Source organism: Watersipora subatra, chromosome 4 (assembly GCF_963576615.1).
Source record: "Watersipora subatra chromosome 4, tzWatSuba1.1, whole genome shotgun sequence".
Lineage (NCBI taxonomy): Eukaryota > Metazoa > Bryozoa > Gymnolaemata > Cheilostomatida > Watersiporidae > Watersipora > Watersipora subatra.
The window spans coordinates 15429-32812 of record NC_088711.1 but is presented as its reverse complement, the minus strand read 5'-3'; the positions used below and the strand labels follow the sequence as shown (position 1 = coordinate 32812).

The window sequence follows — 17384 nt, the reverse complement described above, 5'->3', positions numbered from 1 at the left end:
ATCTCTAGCAGATATGCAAATATATGTCGCCTCAATGTGAGCATTACTGTCAATCATGTTCAAATGCTTCTGCTTTGCCATTGTGTCAAATATATCTACTTATGGACTTTACCATTAACTAATAGATCATGTTGTTGCTAGATATGCTGTCATTAAAGAAAACTAAACAAGAAAATCCATTGGTAAAAAATGAGAGAGCGTCTCAACTACCTGCAACTTCTAACATTCTCAGAATGAAAAAAGATGTTGCTGGTAACACAAAAGTCACTATCATCAATGAAGGAAAAAGCACTTTTGACGAACCGCTTAAGAGTGGAAATTCTAACAGGCCTGCAAGTCTGAGTGAGTATAATATAATAAAACCAGACTATAGCTAGATATTATGTGGGAAGCCTGTCACATGTTCTCAATAAATAACCAAAATTACCTCAGCGGGCAGTCACCTGAAACAAAGAGGTTTGGGTAAGTATAGTTTATGCAGACTTACTTGCAGTGGCGCCCTACAATAAAGCAAGCTGTAGGAGATGTATGTGCTTGTTCTAATAATCTAATATACCATAAAACCTCTAATTCAGAGGTGTCCAACCTTTTTAGAGTGGGGGCCATTATGTAAAGTCAAGCCTAGGCTGGGGGCCACACATAGCTGCTACGTATATCGCAAATAATTGAATTACCTTAATTTTATATATTGCAAGACAGCAAGACATGATTCTATCCATCACGTGTAATTCTCATTCTCCACAGTCAATATACACTTATTCATGTATTTATTTTAACTACATGTAATTACAAAATAAACAACTACATCAGTGTATTGGCTTTAACTACATGCAATTACAAAATCGCAAATGCGTCAAAATATTGGTTTTAAAGACATACAGTGTACCCTCGAGATACGATTTCCCTGATATACGATTTTTTCACCTTACGAAGTCAAACATTGTGAGGTCTTCACCTCGCTATACGAATTTTATTTCACCATACGATTGTAAGAAAAGTTTCGCCCGAGTTAAAATTTGGCGGTCGGTGTGCTCATAATGCACGTCGAAATAAAAAAGACACCGAAACATAGTGTGCCGAAAACATTTTCAGAACGTTTAGAAGAGACACGATGATCGACTTTTCTCATGTCAGATTTCCGCGTGGAAAATTTCGTGTAAAATACTCAAGGCTGAGGAAATATTCATTTGTAGCTTTATAATATCTTTTACTAGAAACTTTTAGTCAGCATACGTATATAACTACGAGTATCTACATTTAATTCGTTAGCTATGGAATCTGAGACTGATACAAAACGAAGGAAAAAGGATTTCTATGTCAACAAAGTTGGATGTTGTAAATAAAAAGAAGGCACCCGTATTATTAACATTGTCAAGGAATATGATCGCAACCAATCAGCATTTGCAATTATTATTAAAACAAGAACTCCATTAAAGCAAGCACAAGAAGAAGCTTACGGCTGAAGATTTAAAGGAGTTAGAAGGCCATGCCCGCGATCAGCATTCAAAAGGAGCAACCAATTAGTAAGGGCGAGGAAGTAGAAGATACAGAAAACCCCCACATTGGCAGAAATATTTCAAGTGTTTAATTTACTGACGTGGAATGGTACATTAAAACAATACATGTATAATATATATTATTTATCTTTTGTGTGGCATGTTTTTCATATTTTATTTGTTTCCCTTTGATTTTATGTTTTATTTTCTTGTTTAACCATGTCTTTGCAGATGGGCTTGTTATCTCCTATGTGAATACAATTCATCGTATGTATGTAACTCATATAACTAGCTACTCAAGATAGTTGATGCATTCACATTATTTTCTGAAACTTGTTAAAGCCTTGTTCTCTAGTGTATAAATACGTACAAACTTTGTACGTATGGTTACATTGATTCTTGTGCACGTTTCATGCAAGAAAAACTACTGTAGCACCTTCTCTGGATCCTTCTACAAGCGTTATCTAGCTAGCAGTTTTCTGCATTGCACCAGCATTTTTTCTTTTAAATCAGAAGAAAAATTGGACAGGACTAGACAACTTTCTTTCGCCTGCTAAAAATTCCATTTCATTACGTATTAAATTAACCTTCAAGTGTACAGCAACATAATTAACATTGATACGTTTTTACCTCCTCTCTGCTTTATTCGCTACACGTACCAGCTAAAGTCACGTTACTCCAAAGGTATGTACGTCCTGTATAATAGTAAATAAAATTTCATTTTTTTCGGTAGCCATTAAATGGTCAGATGTGTGCGAGGCCGCTTTCGATAACTGCATCGCTCGGCCTTATTGAATTCTGGTTGAAAAATGTTTCAACCAGACATGCTAAATTTTATAATGAAAGTGAAGACAGAAACTTATGAAGGATAAAATTTCGTGATAATAAGTTGAAATTCAGTAAACTAATTCAAAATACATACTAAAACATAAATTAACATACTATTTTGTTACTAATTTTCAATATGTACCGCATTTTTATAAAATTTTGGACGATTTTTACTTTGTATTTTTCCATTGTATAATTACAATGGTTTCTATACCCCGACATACGATTTTTTCGCCATACGATGCCATCCTTGGAACGAATTAACATCGTATCTCGAGGGTGCACTGTATATATGTAATTACAAAAAACATCATGAAATTTATGTGCAGTGTCCTTGTTGAAGAGATATTGTGGAACTAAGTTTTCACTGGTAATGGTACTGATCATACTACTCTCAGTGATGCACTTGGTACTGCTTCTCTCGTACAATCCTGTCTAGGTCAGGTTTAACGCCTGAAAATGAAATCCTGAGCTGCTGAGCTAGATGTTCATCGGTTAGTCCGATGCGATATTTGCTTTTGGTATGCTTCATGCAACTGAAGAACTGCTCACATAAGTAGGTAGAGCCGAAGAGGCTGACCATTCAAAGAGCATGTTTATGTAGAGCTGGATATGTGCCAGCTGGAAAGAAATCATGATAAAACTCTATGAGTTCATGGCTGAGATGTTGTTGTTTGAGACATTCGTTGGCCTGAAAGTCAATGAGCTCCATCTGTAACTCAGCTGCTACACTGCTAGGGTCAACAGAAAATGGGCCGGCAAACATCTTCTTTTCAGTTTCTGCAAACTGAAAAAATCTTTTTACAAATTCAGCTGATAAATTTGACACGATGTTGGCGTATTGCTCAGAGTTGACTTCAACGCATTGGCCATTCTGCTGATGCTCTGACAGAGTTTTGAAGTGAGCATAATTCTCCTCTCATAGTTGCTGCTCCCATAGCCCAAGCTTTGTCTTGAATTCAGTGTTGTATCTCCAGAGTTGAAATGTGTCCTGTTTCTTTACCTGTAGCTGAAGGGTCACTACTGGCATATGCTCTGTGATATCAGCTAGAAATGTCAACTCAGTGATCCAGAATTGATCTTTGAACTCATCACACTGATGACGCTTGTTTCTCATGAATAAATCAATGTCTGGTAGCAGACTGTAAAACCTTCGCAGTGTTTTAGCGCTGCTAAGCCACCTCACTTAGCAGTAATATGCTACATCTTTGTATTCACATTCTATCTCCTCGAGCATAATTTTAAATTGTCGATGGTACAATGCTCGTGATCGAACAAAGGTAACAGTGGATACAACCAGACCCATAACATGATCCATCCTCAGATCAGAGTTTGCCCTGCTAAGTTTTCTTGATGTATGACACAATGGTACACCACAAGAGGGACATCCCAGCAGTGAGAGCTGAGCAGAAGACCTATTAGTCCAGTGTTTTTCTCTGCCATTGCAGGTGCTCCATCAGTACAAATGCTAGACATTCTCTCCAGTGGTAGGCTAAACTCAGCAAGTTCTTTTAATAGACTCTCATAGACATCTTTTCCAGTTGTTGTGCCATAAGGATTACTCATTGTTAGGAAATCCTCAGCAGCGTTGAGCTCATTATCATTGCCCCATATCATAATTGCAAGCTGAGAAGTGTTAGGCAGATCTGTGCTCTCTAATGCTATGCTGAAATAAACAAACTCCTTAATCTGGACTTTCATTGTACACTCAATGTCCTTACTCAGATTTTCCACTCTTCTTGCAATGGTGTTTCTTGACAGAGCAACACTTTAAATTGCTCTTTTTATCAGGGCAGAATTCATCTACAAACACTGCCAGTGTCTAAAAGTAATAAAGCAAGGTTAAAATAAATGTAATTGATACTAACATATAATAACAATGACAAACATTTGGTGAAATCTTTATTTTAGCTTTAGGTATATCAGGCTATGCAAAAAGTTATAACTTGCCTCTGTCTTTTAAGTTCTACAACTCCACGCCTATAGTTGTTTTACGCAACTCTTATTTGACGTAAATTTAAAAAATTGCTTATCTCCTTAGCGAGTTGTCCATGTTGAAATGGTAGTTGTCGTTGACCAATCAGTTGAGCAATAGCGAGACTGCATTTTGTGGCTTTTTCACTAATCTCTGCATATCTTGTAAAATGTTGCTGCAGATTGAATGATAGTGAGTCGTATTTTTCCTGTCTGTCACGACCTGAATATTGCTCATATGCGCTATGACGAATTGTATGATGCCGCCTTATGTTGTACTCTTTGAGCACAGCAATTGATTGCATATGACGCAGATTGCTTGGCTCTGCCCATGGTATTTGATAAAGCATTGCAATTTTCAACTGCTATTAAATACTCTTCCCTCGCGGTCAACCTTCCTGCGTGTGGCCAGAATTGTAACTGAGCAATACATATTGAGCTAGCATCTAGCAAGCTGCAGAACGTTCTCCAGCTCAGATTGGGGGATTACTGTTTGAGATGTTCAATCAGCTAATAGAAATAAAGGCTGTAACGGAATTTTCAAAAAGCAGATATGAAATTCGAAATGTTCAATAATATTAGTTGGTGCATTTTTATGCGCACTACCCAGAGCTGCGGTGTTCGTTAACTATAACCTAAAAACAATGATAAACTGGTAAAAATATTTGAAAATATGCTGGCCTTCAGCGGCCACAAAAACTAAGCCGAGGTCCGAGTACGACCCTAGGCATGCCTGCTTTAATTGAACGCCACCTCTATTTGACCGTCACTTCTATTTGACAGCCACCCTTAGAGAAAGCCATAGATATAGTAAGGGTTTATTATATCTATGGAGAAGGATTAAAAAATAGAGTGCCACCTTTTAAATGACCGCAACCTCCATTAGACTGCCACTTTGACATTCATTGATCTATATGAGCACATAATAGCAAGTGATCAATAAAGATATGCCCAACTCGTATTATTAATGAATCGGTTACATCAATAGCGATTAGTTTTCTCGTTGTCCAACTTCAAGACTTTTCGTTTTTTTCTGTTCAATCTTTGAAAGCAACACCATAGAAATAATTAGCTGTCTCAGGTTAATATTAGTTCCTTGTTTAACACAGTCTTCATACTTCAATGTATATTTTAAAAAGACACTTTACATTTACAATAGTAGATGAACAACTAGTTTTAAGCTAAAGGTTTATCATTACATGTATTTGTGTGAAATGCAGCGCATAAATGTTTTGTTCTTCTAAAAAAATTGCTTCGGCGCTAATATTGACTAGCTCAGCAGTGCAGAAGAAAAGTTGAGGTCGGAAGACATTGTGGAAAGTATTGAACAACCAGAAGATGTTCGTTCCATCGAAAGCAACAATCATAACGCAGTTGGCTAAGCAAGCAATGCAAATATTTTTGTTTTAAAAATGTAAATTTTTGTTTCTGCAGGTATTATAAGCGTGGTTTGTTTATGTCACTTGTTCATGGATATATATTTGTAACATTTAATAGTTTATTGTTATATAACTTATAAATGTTCAGATTTATAGCATATTATTTGATAGCATCATTGCGGTTATCTGATATTACAATGGATCGACGCTCGTATCTCCTCTTCTATTGCACATAAAAAGTTAGGTGTGGCTGCAAACTGTAGCCAACATATCAATGAATGCAATGAGCCTTGACGCAACATTGTTAAATATAGATATAAAATAAAAGTATGTCTTCAAATTTCCAATGAAATAAAAATTGAAAGCTCCAACAAATAGCAAAGCAGGACACAGGCTATAATATCATCGCAGGTTAATTGCAAGCAGTAGACATAAATTGGTAGAGATATTTCTAGGCTTCTCAATGCATATTTATTGAAAGAATGTTGACAGGTTGGGGTAAGCAATGATATACAACCCCCACAGGATAGGTTGCGGCCATCATATGGGCGGGGTTTAATGATCGAGCTCTGTTAAGATTGTGCTAGCTTGGATTGCGGGGCTAACACAGTTCTCGTGTGGCGGTCGCGTTGCCTTGTTTGGTTTTTGAGTTTAGATTTTGGTCACCTATATGCGTCAAACGCGGATAATACCTGATTTCCGGTTAGTAGCACAAAACAGCAAAACCTGCAACCAGAAAACACGTAATTCTCTCTTTTCCTTTTCAATTTTAGCGATATACTAGGATCTATGGAAAATAGAACTGCAAATTACCTATTTTTACCAATTTTGAGATTGGTAGAGGTCGTAGTATATTCCTAGTTGAATGTAATTTGCCCAAAATCACTCGAACAACGTCCATTTCCCCTATTTTTTATTACTATTTTACCACCTCTAATATAAAATCACAAAGTCTTTCGTCATTGTCACATTGTTTGACCTGGCCAATAAAATAGAACAGCAGGCAAAGCTGTGCAGTGTATTTTTCATACTCTAAATCTAAAACCAAATTGGAGCCATTTCACAATGGTGACTATTAATATCACGAATGCTTGTGAATGGCAACTGACCGATCATAATGGGGACAACATTGGGCAACTATATTTATTTGACACCAAAATGTAACCAACATATCAGTAAAATAACTACTATTATTCATAATATTTGTAAATTTACAAGAGGCTTTATTCAGCGTATTTCTTTGTTCTAGTGCCATGTTCGGGTTCATCCTAACCAAGCTCAATCATTAAATCCCGCCCACATGATGGCCGTAACCTATCCTGTGGGGGTTGTATATCATTGGGGTAGGTTAACAGATTTATTGCATCCAAAAGGGTTAATATCGCTCCACCGGAAGGAGAGGGCAAAAAATGGTGACATTCGCCATGCCTGTGAAAGGGTGAAATTTATCTTTCCAAAATTCTGACACGCCGTCTGAAAAATACAATGCCAGCCTTTATTTGAATGTCACCTATATTTCACCGCCACTACAGAGGAAAGGTTGAAAAATAGAGCGCCATGACGTTCAATTAGAGGTTTTACGGTAACCTACCTTTCACCATAATACGCCATCAGTCTTCCTAAGGCGGTATTTTATGATCAAGTACGGTGCAGTACTTGGTACAAGTACAGTGCATTACTTGGTACAAGTACAGTGCCGTACTTGGTACAAAAACAGTGCAGTACTTAGTACAAGTACAGTGCCGTACTTGGTACAAGTACATTGCAGTACTTGTTAGAAGTATGGTGCAGTACTTGGTACAAGCGCAGTGCAGTACTTGGTACAAGCGCAGTGCAGTACTTGTCCCAATTACAGATTGACACACAGTGCAGTTTTTGGTAAAAGTACCGACTGTCGAGTCTAATGTATTCTATTTTTAAAATGTTCAATGTACATCTATTTACTGTCTTACAATATAATTATCTCTCAATCAACTATTTCATTTTCAACTGTGTACATATTTTCATTTTCACTTTACATCTCTCACTGACCAGTTTATCCATTTCCAAATCATCTTTATAACAGTTTAAGGATGTCCATCTTAACCGTCCATTTCTTTTTACCGGTAGCTATTATCCCACAATCAAACACGAGCGAAGCGATTGTTTGGGAGCTTTATGATAAATGCATATGTGCACACAACTTACGAAAATTATTCATGATCGGCCGTCCCAAACTAGAGATGCCCCGATTCTAATTTCACCAGCCGATTCAGATACCAATTCGATATACCGATTCTTAATAAAAATAATCCGATTCAGATACCGATTCAGATTCTTTTGTGTTGCATAGATAGTTGTTCATTTTATTATGCAAGTATAAATATAATACAAAGAGAATATAAATATTAATGTATTTATTTGTTTGTATTTATGAAAAAAGATATACATGTAGATATATTCACATACTGACATACCGTGCATCTAATAACAAAACAGTCCATGTTTCTTGAAATATGTTATTATTAATGGTAATTACAGTTAGTGGTACAGCTTCCTCTGTGATAATGAAGTCTCTCTTCTACTGCTGAACGAACTGATGCACCTGTACAAGTCTAAAGCAAATAAATGCGTCTTTTAATTACCGTTAGTGATTCAATTATCTCAGTGAGACGTCTTTATCTTCTTTCACTATCGATGTAGCCAGTCGTACTGAAGGACTAGCACGCTACAGATGATGGAGGGCAGGCTAAACACCGATAAGCCACTGAGGTTATTTTATGCGATACAAACGATACATCATATCGTCAGGATCAAGAGAGAGAGAGATAGATAACTTTATGCATCAATTGCTCAAATTACTTTCGCAATGCTAGTAAATAGAAACATTACACCGCATTCTTGTTGCTCGTTATGGTTCTCTTGTTCGTGATTGGCTGCAACAAATCATATCCTGTAATTGGGAAATACCGCACTTGGTGATTACGTCCTGACTAAAGCCAAAATATTGCGCAGCTGTGTGGATGTTTATTAGGCTATAGACATGAAATAGATTGGGTGACAGGCTTGGAAATCATTAAATAAAAGCAAGGAACTTGCAGCTGATGATTTGTTATTAAAGTAGCAGGCTAAAATACAGGTTTCTGCTAAATAGTTGATATGTAAAAAGTATCTGAAGTGTCCGATTTTTTAAGGAAAGATCGGCCGATACCGATTCAGATACTTAATAGCCATATCGGCACCGATACCGATTCCGATATTGAAATCGGGGCAACTCTATCCCAAACCCTTGTGCCCAAATCTCATCAACAAATTTAACCATTTTTTATGGAGTCGTTTAAGTATAATAACAATATAAAACACATTTAAACCTATTTAAATAAGTTACCAAGTCTTTGAAATTTGTAGACAATATCCTAAAACTAAACCGCCTGATTGGATTATACATAAATAGACATTAATTTGGCCTAAAATTGCCATTAAAACTTGACAAGCCTTTTTTTTCAATCAAACTTAAGACCGGCTAACGAAATGCCAATAAGGCCATGCGACAGAGAGCAGAACCATTAAGTTGCACCCATTTCACACAAAAAAACGTGCACATTTCACCAGTCTATGGCATTGTCCAATTGCCAAAGGTTTCTGTAATTAACGTAGAAGTACTGAAAAGTAATCGTTTTTTTTTGCCGATTTCAAAGTAAGTGACATTTTGGGCACTGATAATGAGTACTTTGGTATTCCAACTGATGTCCAAAGCAGTAAAAGTAAAGGAAATGACGATGATTTTTTTTTAAGGTTCTTATAAGATTATTACAATATTTAATTATAAGAATAATTATCCGATTTTATAAGATTATTATAAGATTTAATTATAAGAATAATTCGAATTAACAATATCGAAGTATATAATGACCGATGTTGGGCAATATGTTACTGTTATTATTTTTCTAAAGATTTTGTTGGCGATGCTACGGCTGTGCCCAATATCGCGGTACTGCCAAGCCGTTTTTAATATCTGCAAAATTAAGTTATAGGTGCACGCTTTCTTATAGGTGTACGCTTTCTTATAAATATACAGCTATTTTTACGACAACCAACTAAAATCTGTTTAGATTTTTAAAATCAGCATAATTTTTTGCATGTAAATACAAAAATCTAGATAAATATCACAACTTCTTGATATTGGTTGCTATGATGTTTAGAAATGTAAACAAAATTGTGCATTGGTTTTCAATTTTCAAACTTTAACACCATTTTTCTCAAAACTATGTTTTCGCACTAATGGTAAACATGTATTCAGTTTATTGACCATAAAATCTGCTGTAATTAAGCTGGAATCAAATTGTTTTTGCAAATCAGCTGAGAATTTTCTCCTTCTGCTAGTGTAGATAACTCTAAATCTCACACACCCGACTTAACTATGGTTTCTGTGATCATGACATATTTCTTCACTTTGGTTACAGATCGCTATAAAAACCATTCTGCATTCAACACAGCCAACTTTCAAATTGTGTATATTACACAGCAGCTTGCCATTTTACTTCTAATATTGCATTTCCCCTATTGCAGGGGAGATATATAAACATAATTGTAATCTTTTCCTTTCATTATTGTTGTTTGTTGTACATAATAACACCCAGTACATTACAGCTACCATTGCAGTTCTCCTATTGCACTGCAGTGCCATTTGACTGCTAATATTGCATTTTTCAACCATCAGTACCCTTTCTTTTTTCCATTATCACTTTGGCCGTGGGCTGTATGACAGGGGAATTTCTAGTGATATAATGATCGCAGGTTTTACTCTACATCTACCACTAACTCTCCTACATCGCTATTGCTAGTTGTCATGTAATTATAACTTGACCGCATATCTATTGCTAGTTCTGTATATGTAACCATACTTTGACTATATATCTATTATTAGTTTTTCTGTGTATGTATCCATATATTGACTATATATTTATTGCTAGTTCTGTATATGTAGCCATACTTTGACTATATATCTATTATTAGTTCTCTTGTGTATGTATCCATATATTGACTATATATCTATTGCTTGTTCTCTTGTATATGTATCCGTATCCTAACTGCATATATTTGCATGACCCTACTATACAACCATTTTTATAAACATTTCAGTCTCTAATTTTAATCTGTACCATTTCTAGCTACAATTTATATCACTTTACTTTTGCTGTGTATGTGCGACTGGTTCTATAGTACATCCAGCTTTAGCTCTACTGTACTTCAATAATATCCACTAGCCTTTACCGTATATCTTATAGACTGTTTGTAGTTATTTACCGTATATCTTATAGGCAGTTTGTAGTTATTTACCGTATATCTTATAGACTGTTTGTAGTTATTTACCATATATCTTATAGACTGTTTGTAGTTATTTACCGTATATCTTATAGACTGTTTGTAGTTATTTACCATATATCTTATAGACTGTTTGTAGTTATTTACCGTATATCTTATAGACTGTTTGTAGTTATTTACCATATATCTTATAGACTGTTTGTAGTTATTTACCGTATATCTTATAGACTGTTTGTAGTTATTTACCGTATATCTTATAGACTGTTTGCAGTTATTCACCGTATATCTTATAGACTGTTTGTAGTTATTTACCATATATCTTATAGACTGTTTGTAGTTATTTACCGTATATCTTATAGACTGTTTGTAGTTATTTACCGTATATCTTATAGACTGTTTGTAGTCATTTACCGTATATCTTATAGAGTGTTTGTAGTTATTCACCGTATATCTTATAGACTGTAGTTATTTACCGTATATCTTATAGACTGTTTGTAGTTATTCACCATATATCTTATAGACTGTTTGTAGTTATTTACCGTATATCTTATAGACTGTTTGTAGTCATTTACTGTATACCTATCTTATAGACTGTTTGTAGTTATTTACCGTATATCTTATAGACTGTTTGTAGTTATTCACCATATATCTTATAGACTGTTTGTAGTTATTTACCGTATATCTTATAGACTGTTTGTAGTCATTTACCGTATACCTATCTTATAGACTGTTTGTAGTTATTTACCGTATATCTTATAGACTGTTTGTAGTTTTTTACCATATATCTTATAGACTATTTGTAGTTATTTCTCTTGTTAGAATCTACTCACCAGATTGTAAATCAGATCGCTAAAAGTCGCAAATTCACGAAGGATCCTTCCTGCATTGCGAGCACAGTCGAGTTTCGCAAGCACGCATCCGACCTGCGCAAGTTCGCTGCAGTTATCAAGATGCTACAGCAACGGTGTAATGGTAAATATAATTTAATCTCAATTACTTTTGTACCCATCAGTAGTTCTACTGTATATATATCACTAGTTCTACTGTATATCTCTCATTAGTTCTACTGTATATCTATCAGTAGTTCTACGGTATATCTATCCCTAGTTCTACTGTATATCTATCACTAGTTCTACTGTATATATATATATATATATATATCAGTAGTTCTACTGTATATCTATCTCTAGTTCTACTGTATATCTATCTCTAGTTCTACTGTATATCTATCTCTAGTTCTACTGTATAGATATCACTAGTTTTAGTGTATAGCTATCACTATTTCTACTTTATATATATCACTAGTTCTACTGTATATCTATCACTAGTTCTACTTTATATCTATCACTAGTTCTACGGTATATCTATCACTAGTTCTACTGTATATCTATCACTAGTTCTACTGTATATCTATCACTAGTTCTACTGTATAGATATCACTAGTTCTACTGTGTATCTATCACTAGTTCTACTTTATATATATATCACTAGTTCTACTTTATATCTATCACTAGTTCTACGGTATATTTATCACTAGTTCTACTGTATATCTATCATTAGTTCTAGTGTATATCTATCACTAGTTCTACTGTATATCTATCACTAGTTCTACTGTATATCTAACAATAGTTCTACTGTATATCTATCACTAGTTCTACGGTATATTTATCACTAGTTCTACTGTATATCTATCATTAGTTCTACTGTATATCTATCATTAGTTCTACTTTATATATATATATCAATAGTTCTACTGTATATCTATCTCTAGTTCTACTGTATAGATATCACTAGTTTTAGTGTATAGCTATCACTAGTTCTACTGTTATATCTATCACTAGTTCTACTGTATATCTATCACTAGTTCTACTGTATATCTATCACTAGTTCTACGGTATATTTATCACTAGTTCTACTGTATATCTATCATTAGTTCTAGTGTATATCTATCACTAGTTCTACTTTATATATATATATATCAATAGTTCTACTGTATATCTATCGCTAGTTCTACTGTATATCTATCACTAGTTCTACTTTATATATATATATCACTAGTTCTACTGTATATCTATCACTAGTTCTACTGGATATCTATCACTAGTTCTACTGTATATCTATCACTAGTTCTACTGTATATCTATCACTAGTTCTACTGTATATCTAACAATAGTTCTACTGTATATCTGTCAATAGTTCTACTGTATATCTATCCGTAGTTCTACTGTATATCTATCAGTAGTTCTACTGTATATCTATCCCTAGTTCTACTGTATATCTATCACTAGTTCTACTGTATATCTAACAATAGTTCTACTGTATATCTATCACTAGTTCTACTGGATGTCTGTCAATAGTTCTACTGTATATCTATCCCTAGTTCTACTGTATATCTATCAGTAGTTCTACTGTATATTTATCACTAGTTCTACTGTATATCTATCACTAGTTCTACTGTATATCTATCACTAGTTCTACTGTATATCTATAACTAGTTCTACTGTATATCTATTACTAGCTCTACTGTATATCTATCTCTATTTTCACTGTATATTTATCTGTAGTGTGTATATAAACCGATCTCAATTCTGATTGTTTATCTATCTCTAGTGCGTATGTATATCTAGCTCATGGTTTACTGTATATTTATCCCTAGCAAACTTGCATACATATGTCAAGGTTTAATTTGAACATAACAGTACCGTTATGAAGTTATATACAGTTACACTGCACATTATTACTAAGTTCACTGTATGTCATGGCTCTCGGGCATAGCTGTGTCCAGCTCTTCTGTACAAATATTCCTGACTTCACTGCCAATTTATATTTAAGTCTGCTGTGTGTTTTTTCATTAAAACAGCATCAACTGTTACCTTCTTTTTTTAGTAAGGGATCCTCATCAAATGTACTGTTCAAATGTCCTCTTCAAATGTCCTCATCAAATGTACTGTTCAAATGTCCTCTTCAAATGTACTGTTCAAATGTCCTCTTCAAATGTCCTGTTCAATCGCTGTCAACCACTAAGAATCATGTTCAGTTCTGCTTTGCCATTGCATTAAAATTATCTGCTTATGAGTTTTACCATACACTAATTTTAGTACATGTTATTGCTAGATGAGGAGACTTTGAAAGAAAATAGAAAAAAACATTCATTGGGAATTAGTGAGAAGTCATCTCATGAACCTGTGACTTCCGACATTGCCAAAATGAAAGATGTTGCGGTTAAAAGAAATATCACCTTCGTACATGAAAAAAGCGCTTTAGAGAAACCACCTTCAAGTAAGGAATGCAACAGACCTGCAAGTTTAGGTGAGTATAATATAATCAAACCAGACTATAGCTAGATATATGGGAAACCTGTGACATATTCTCAAAAAATAACCAAAATTACCTTAAAGGGCAGTCACCTGAGACAAAGAGGTTTGGGTAAGTATAGTTTATGCAGACTTACTTACAGTGGTACCCTATAATAAAGCAAGCTGTAGGTGCTTGTTCTAACAAAACCTGCTTTTGCCAGAATTTGCTATCAAACTTCTTAAGGTTACAATTTATAATCAAGTACAGTACTTGGTACAAGTACAGATCAATACACTACGGCACGCTGGTCATTGAGTATACTGCGCTTTATTTTTCTACATCTATTTATAGTCTTACGGTATAATCATCTCTCAATCAACTGTCTATCTCCCTCTCAACTCTATATATGTTCTCAGCTTTACTGTACAAGTATCACTGACCAGCTTATCTATCTTCGAGTCATCTGTTTACCATCTCTAGGTTATCAGTTTCGAGATCTTTATCTTAACAGTCCATCTACTTTTAGCTACCATGATATAATGATCGCAGGTTTTACTCTACATCTACCACTAACTCTCCTACATCGCTATTGCTAGTTGTCATGTAATTATAACTTGACCGCATATCTATTGCTAATTCTCCTGTATATGTATCCGTATCTTGACTGCATATCTATTGCTAATTCTCCTGTATATGTAATCATACTTTTATTGTATATCTATTACTAGCTCTCTTGTATATGTATCCATATCTTGACTGCATATATATTGCTAGTTCTCCTGTATATGTATTCATATATTGACTGTATATCTATTGCTAGTTCTCCTGTATATGTATCCATATCATGACTGCATATCTTTTGCTAGTTCTCCTGTATATGTATTCATATATTGACTGTATATCTACTACTGGTTCTCATGTATATGTATTCATATTGTTTCATATCTTTTCATTATAGCTTGTGGAAACATATTGTTAGTAGAGTTATTAAAAGTGGCACATCAAACAACATATGACTTCACTGTTAAGTTTTTTAGAGTGACTTTTTTTAAATTTCCAAATTTTCTGCCACTTATCTCCTATCAGTTATCAGCAATGTAAGTTGATATTCACAATAAATATATTATATATCATAGTAACAGTATATAATATGATATTAGCAATATTTCTATTATATAATATGGTAGTAACAATATACATGTATATATATTATAGTGTGATATTAACCATTATATATGTTCTGTAATGTGATGGTAACATTGTATATGTTATCTAATGTGATGTTAACAATATATTTTATTATTGTAATATTAACTATGTATTATGTATTATATAATGTGATAGTAACAATATATATACATGTATTATAAACAATATGACATATGCACATACTTTTCTGTCATAAAATACTGTTAGACTATGTTGGTACAGCAGCAAAGTACTATGTTATATATTTTACTATCTGGTCTCTCATAATATGGGTATATTTTTGTTGTTGTGTTCTGTAAAAGATAATGATCAATTTGGAGTTTTGTTGTCGAAGCTTTTGTATTTTAAGGGTTCTTTTGGCAACAAAATATTTATGTAACAGTTTGGGTTTTTAGAAGTTCCAAAAAGAAGACGACACGGCAAAGTGAGAAGGTGGCTCAGAAGGCAGCAACAAAAATGTTCGAGACTATGCTGCTGCTGCTGTGGAATTAGAACCTGAACGGGTCTCGTGCGTTGTGAGCTTTGTTGATATTGTGTCTTCATTAGAAGTTTACAGCGTTCAAAGGGACGCAATTGTGAGATTCTTGTGTGTGAGTGTTTGTTTGTTGCATTTTTGTATGTAAACTGTAAATATAGTCTGTTACATATTGCTCAACTATAAAACTCGGTTTTATAATAGGAAACAAGGAGTTAGTTTATTACCTAATCAGCATTCAGCAGCATGTATTTATGCTGATTTGTGAACAGTACTAAAGAACTATGAAAATGTACACCAAGATGAGGCAAATTTAACGAGGCTCTGATATATAGTGGGCAACAATTTAAAACGGAAATTGTTGAAGGGCAAGAAACTCATACACCAAATGCCATGTGTACATATATTCGGAGTTGTTAATTCATGAGTGTTTTTAATAGTTGTCCCCTCCTTAAGTTAGCCTTGTTTTGTGCTCGTCATTTCTGATTATATGTTTATGGTTTTTCGGTAGAGGCAGAAAATAAAGGTCAGATATTCATGTATGTATGATAACGATGACCAAATACTAAGCAAATCCTTACGACTGACACAACCAGCTAGACACTAGAGAGCATATAAAACCACTCCTGATAATAACTTTCCAACCTCGTACTTCTAAGAGTTTTTCTGCTCAAGTTCTTACAGAGCCCATCTTTGGCCTTTAATGTTGATATGATGAGCCAATCAGATAAAAGTGCTTTCAAGAAGCTGGAAGCAGACTGGGTAAAGAAGCTAAATTTCCTCTTCTCAAAACCTTAAGAGCCGAGGAACACTGAAAAAAATATCACAGGGGTTTGGTGGTGATTCCATGAGTAAACTAGCCTATCTCTTAGGACTAGAAGTGCATGATATTCATACCTCATTCATACCCACCACTATGCTGTGGTTGCCAGCATGTCTGAGCTAACATCAGAAACAAACAATTTGAGTCGGTTTATATAGAAGGTTGCGTTACTTTAATATAACATGATTAAAATACAAATTAGTTAAAAATACATTAATTACAAACATGCCTTAAATATAAATAAAATCCATGTAAAGGTTGTCATAAATGGGAAGGATGAGAAATTCCTCTTTCTTGCTTTGTCTCAAGTACAGAGTGAACACTGATGCTGATGCTTCAAATAGTACTGCCCAGTGTACTTCAACCATATAGCACTTTATTTCTTCACCACTCATCCAGCAATTGGAGTAAGTACAGCAATTGGAGTAAGTACAGTAAGTACAGCTGTCTAATAAACTTTAATCACATTTTAAACTTGTTTGCTCTCAACGATTGCTCATATCTGTAAAGTGAGTGTCAAAGTAAAGACATGAAATGGCTGACATACTCATTCTGGGAGCATCAGCTTCCAGCTAAAAACATTGCATAGAGCAAAATAT

At 34.4% G+C, this 17384-nt stretch overlaps 1 protein-coding gene across 1 annotated transcript; it reads left to right on the top strand.

The window, feature by feature from the left end:
- Positions 1-233: 233 nt before the first annotated feature.
- LOC137393059 (uncharacterized) lies at positions 234-15998 on the top strand. The gene is made up of 4 exons (XM_068079449.1): positions 234-342; positions 11801-11953; positions 14096-14290; positions 15883-15998. The coding sequence occupies exons 1-4, from the start codon at positions 234-236 to the stop codon at positions 15984-15986; spliced, it is 561 nt and encodes a 186-aa protein (XP_067935550.1). The 3' UTR covers positions 15987-15998.
- Positions 15999-17384: the final 1386 nt, after the last annotated feature.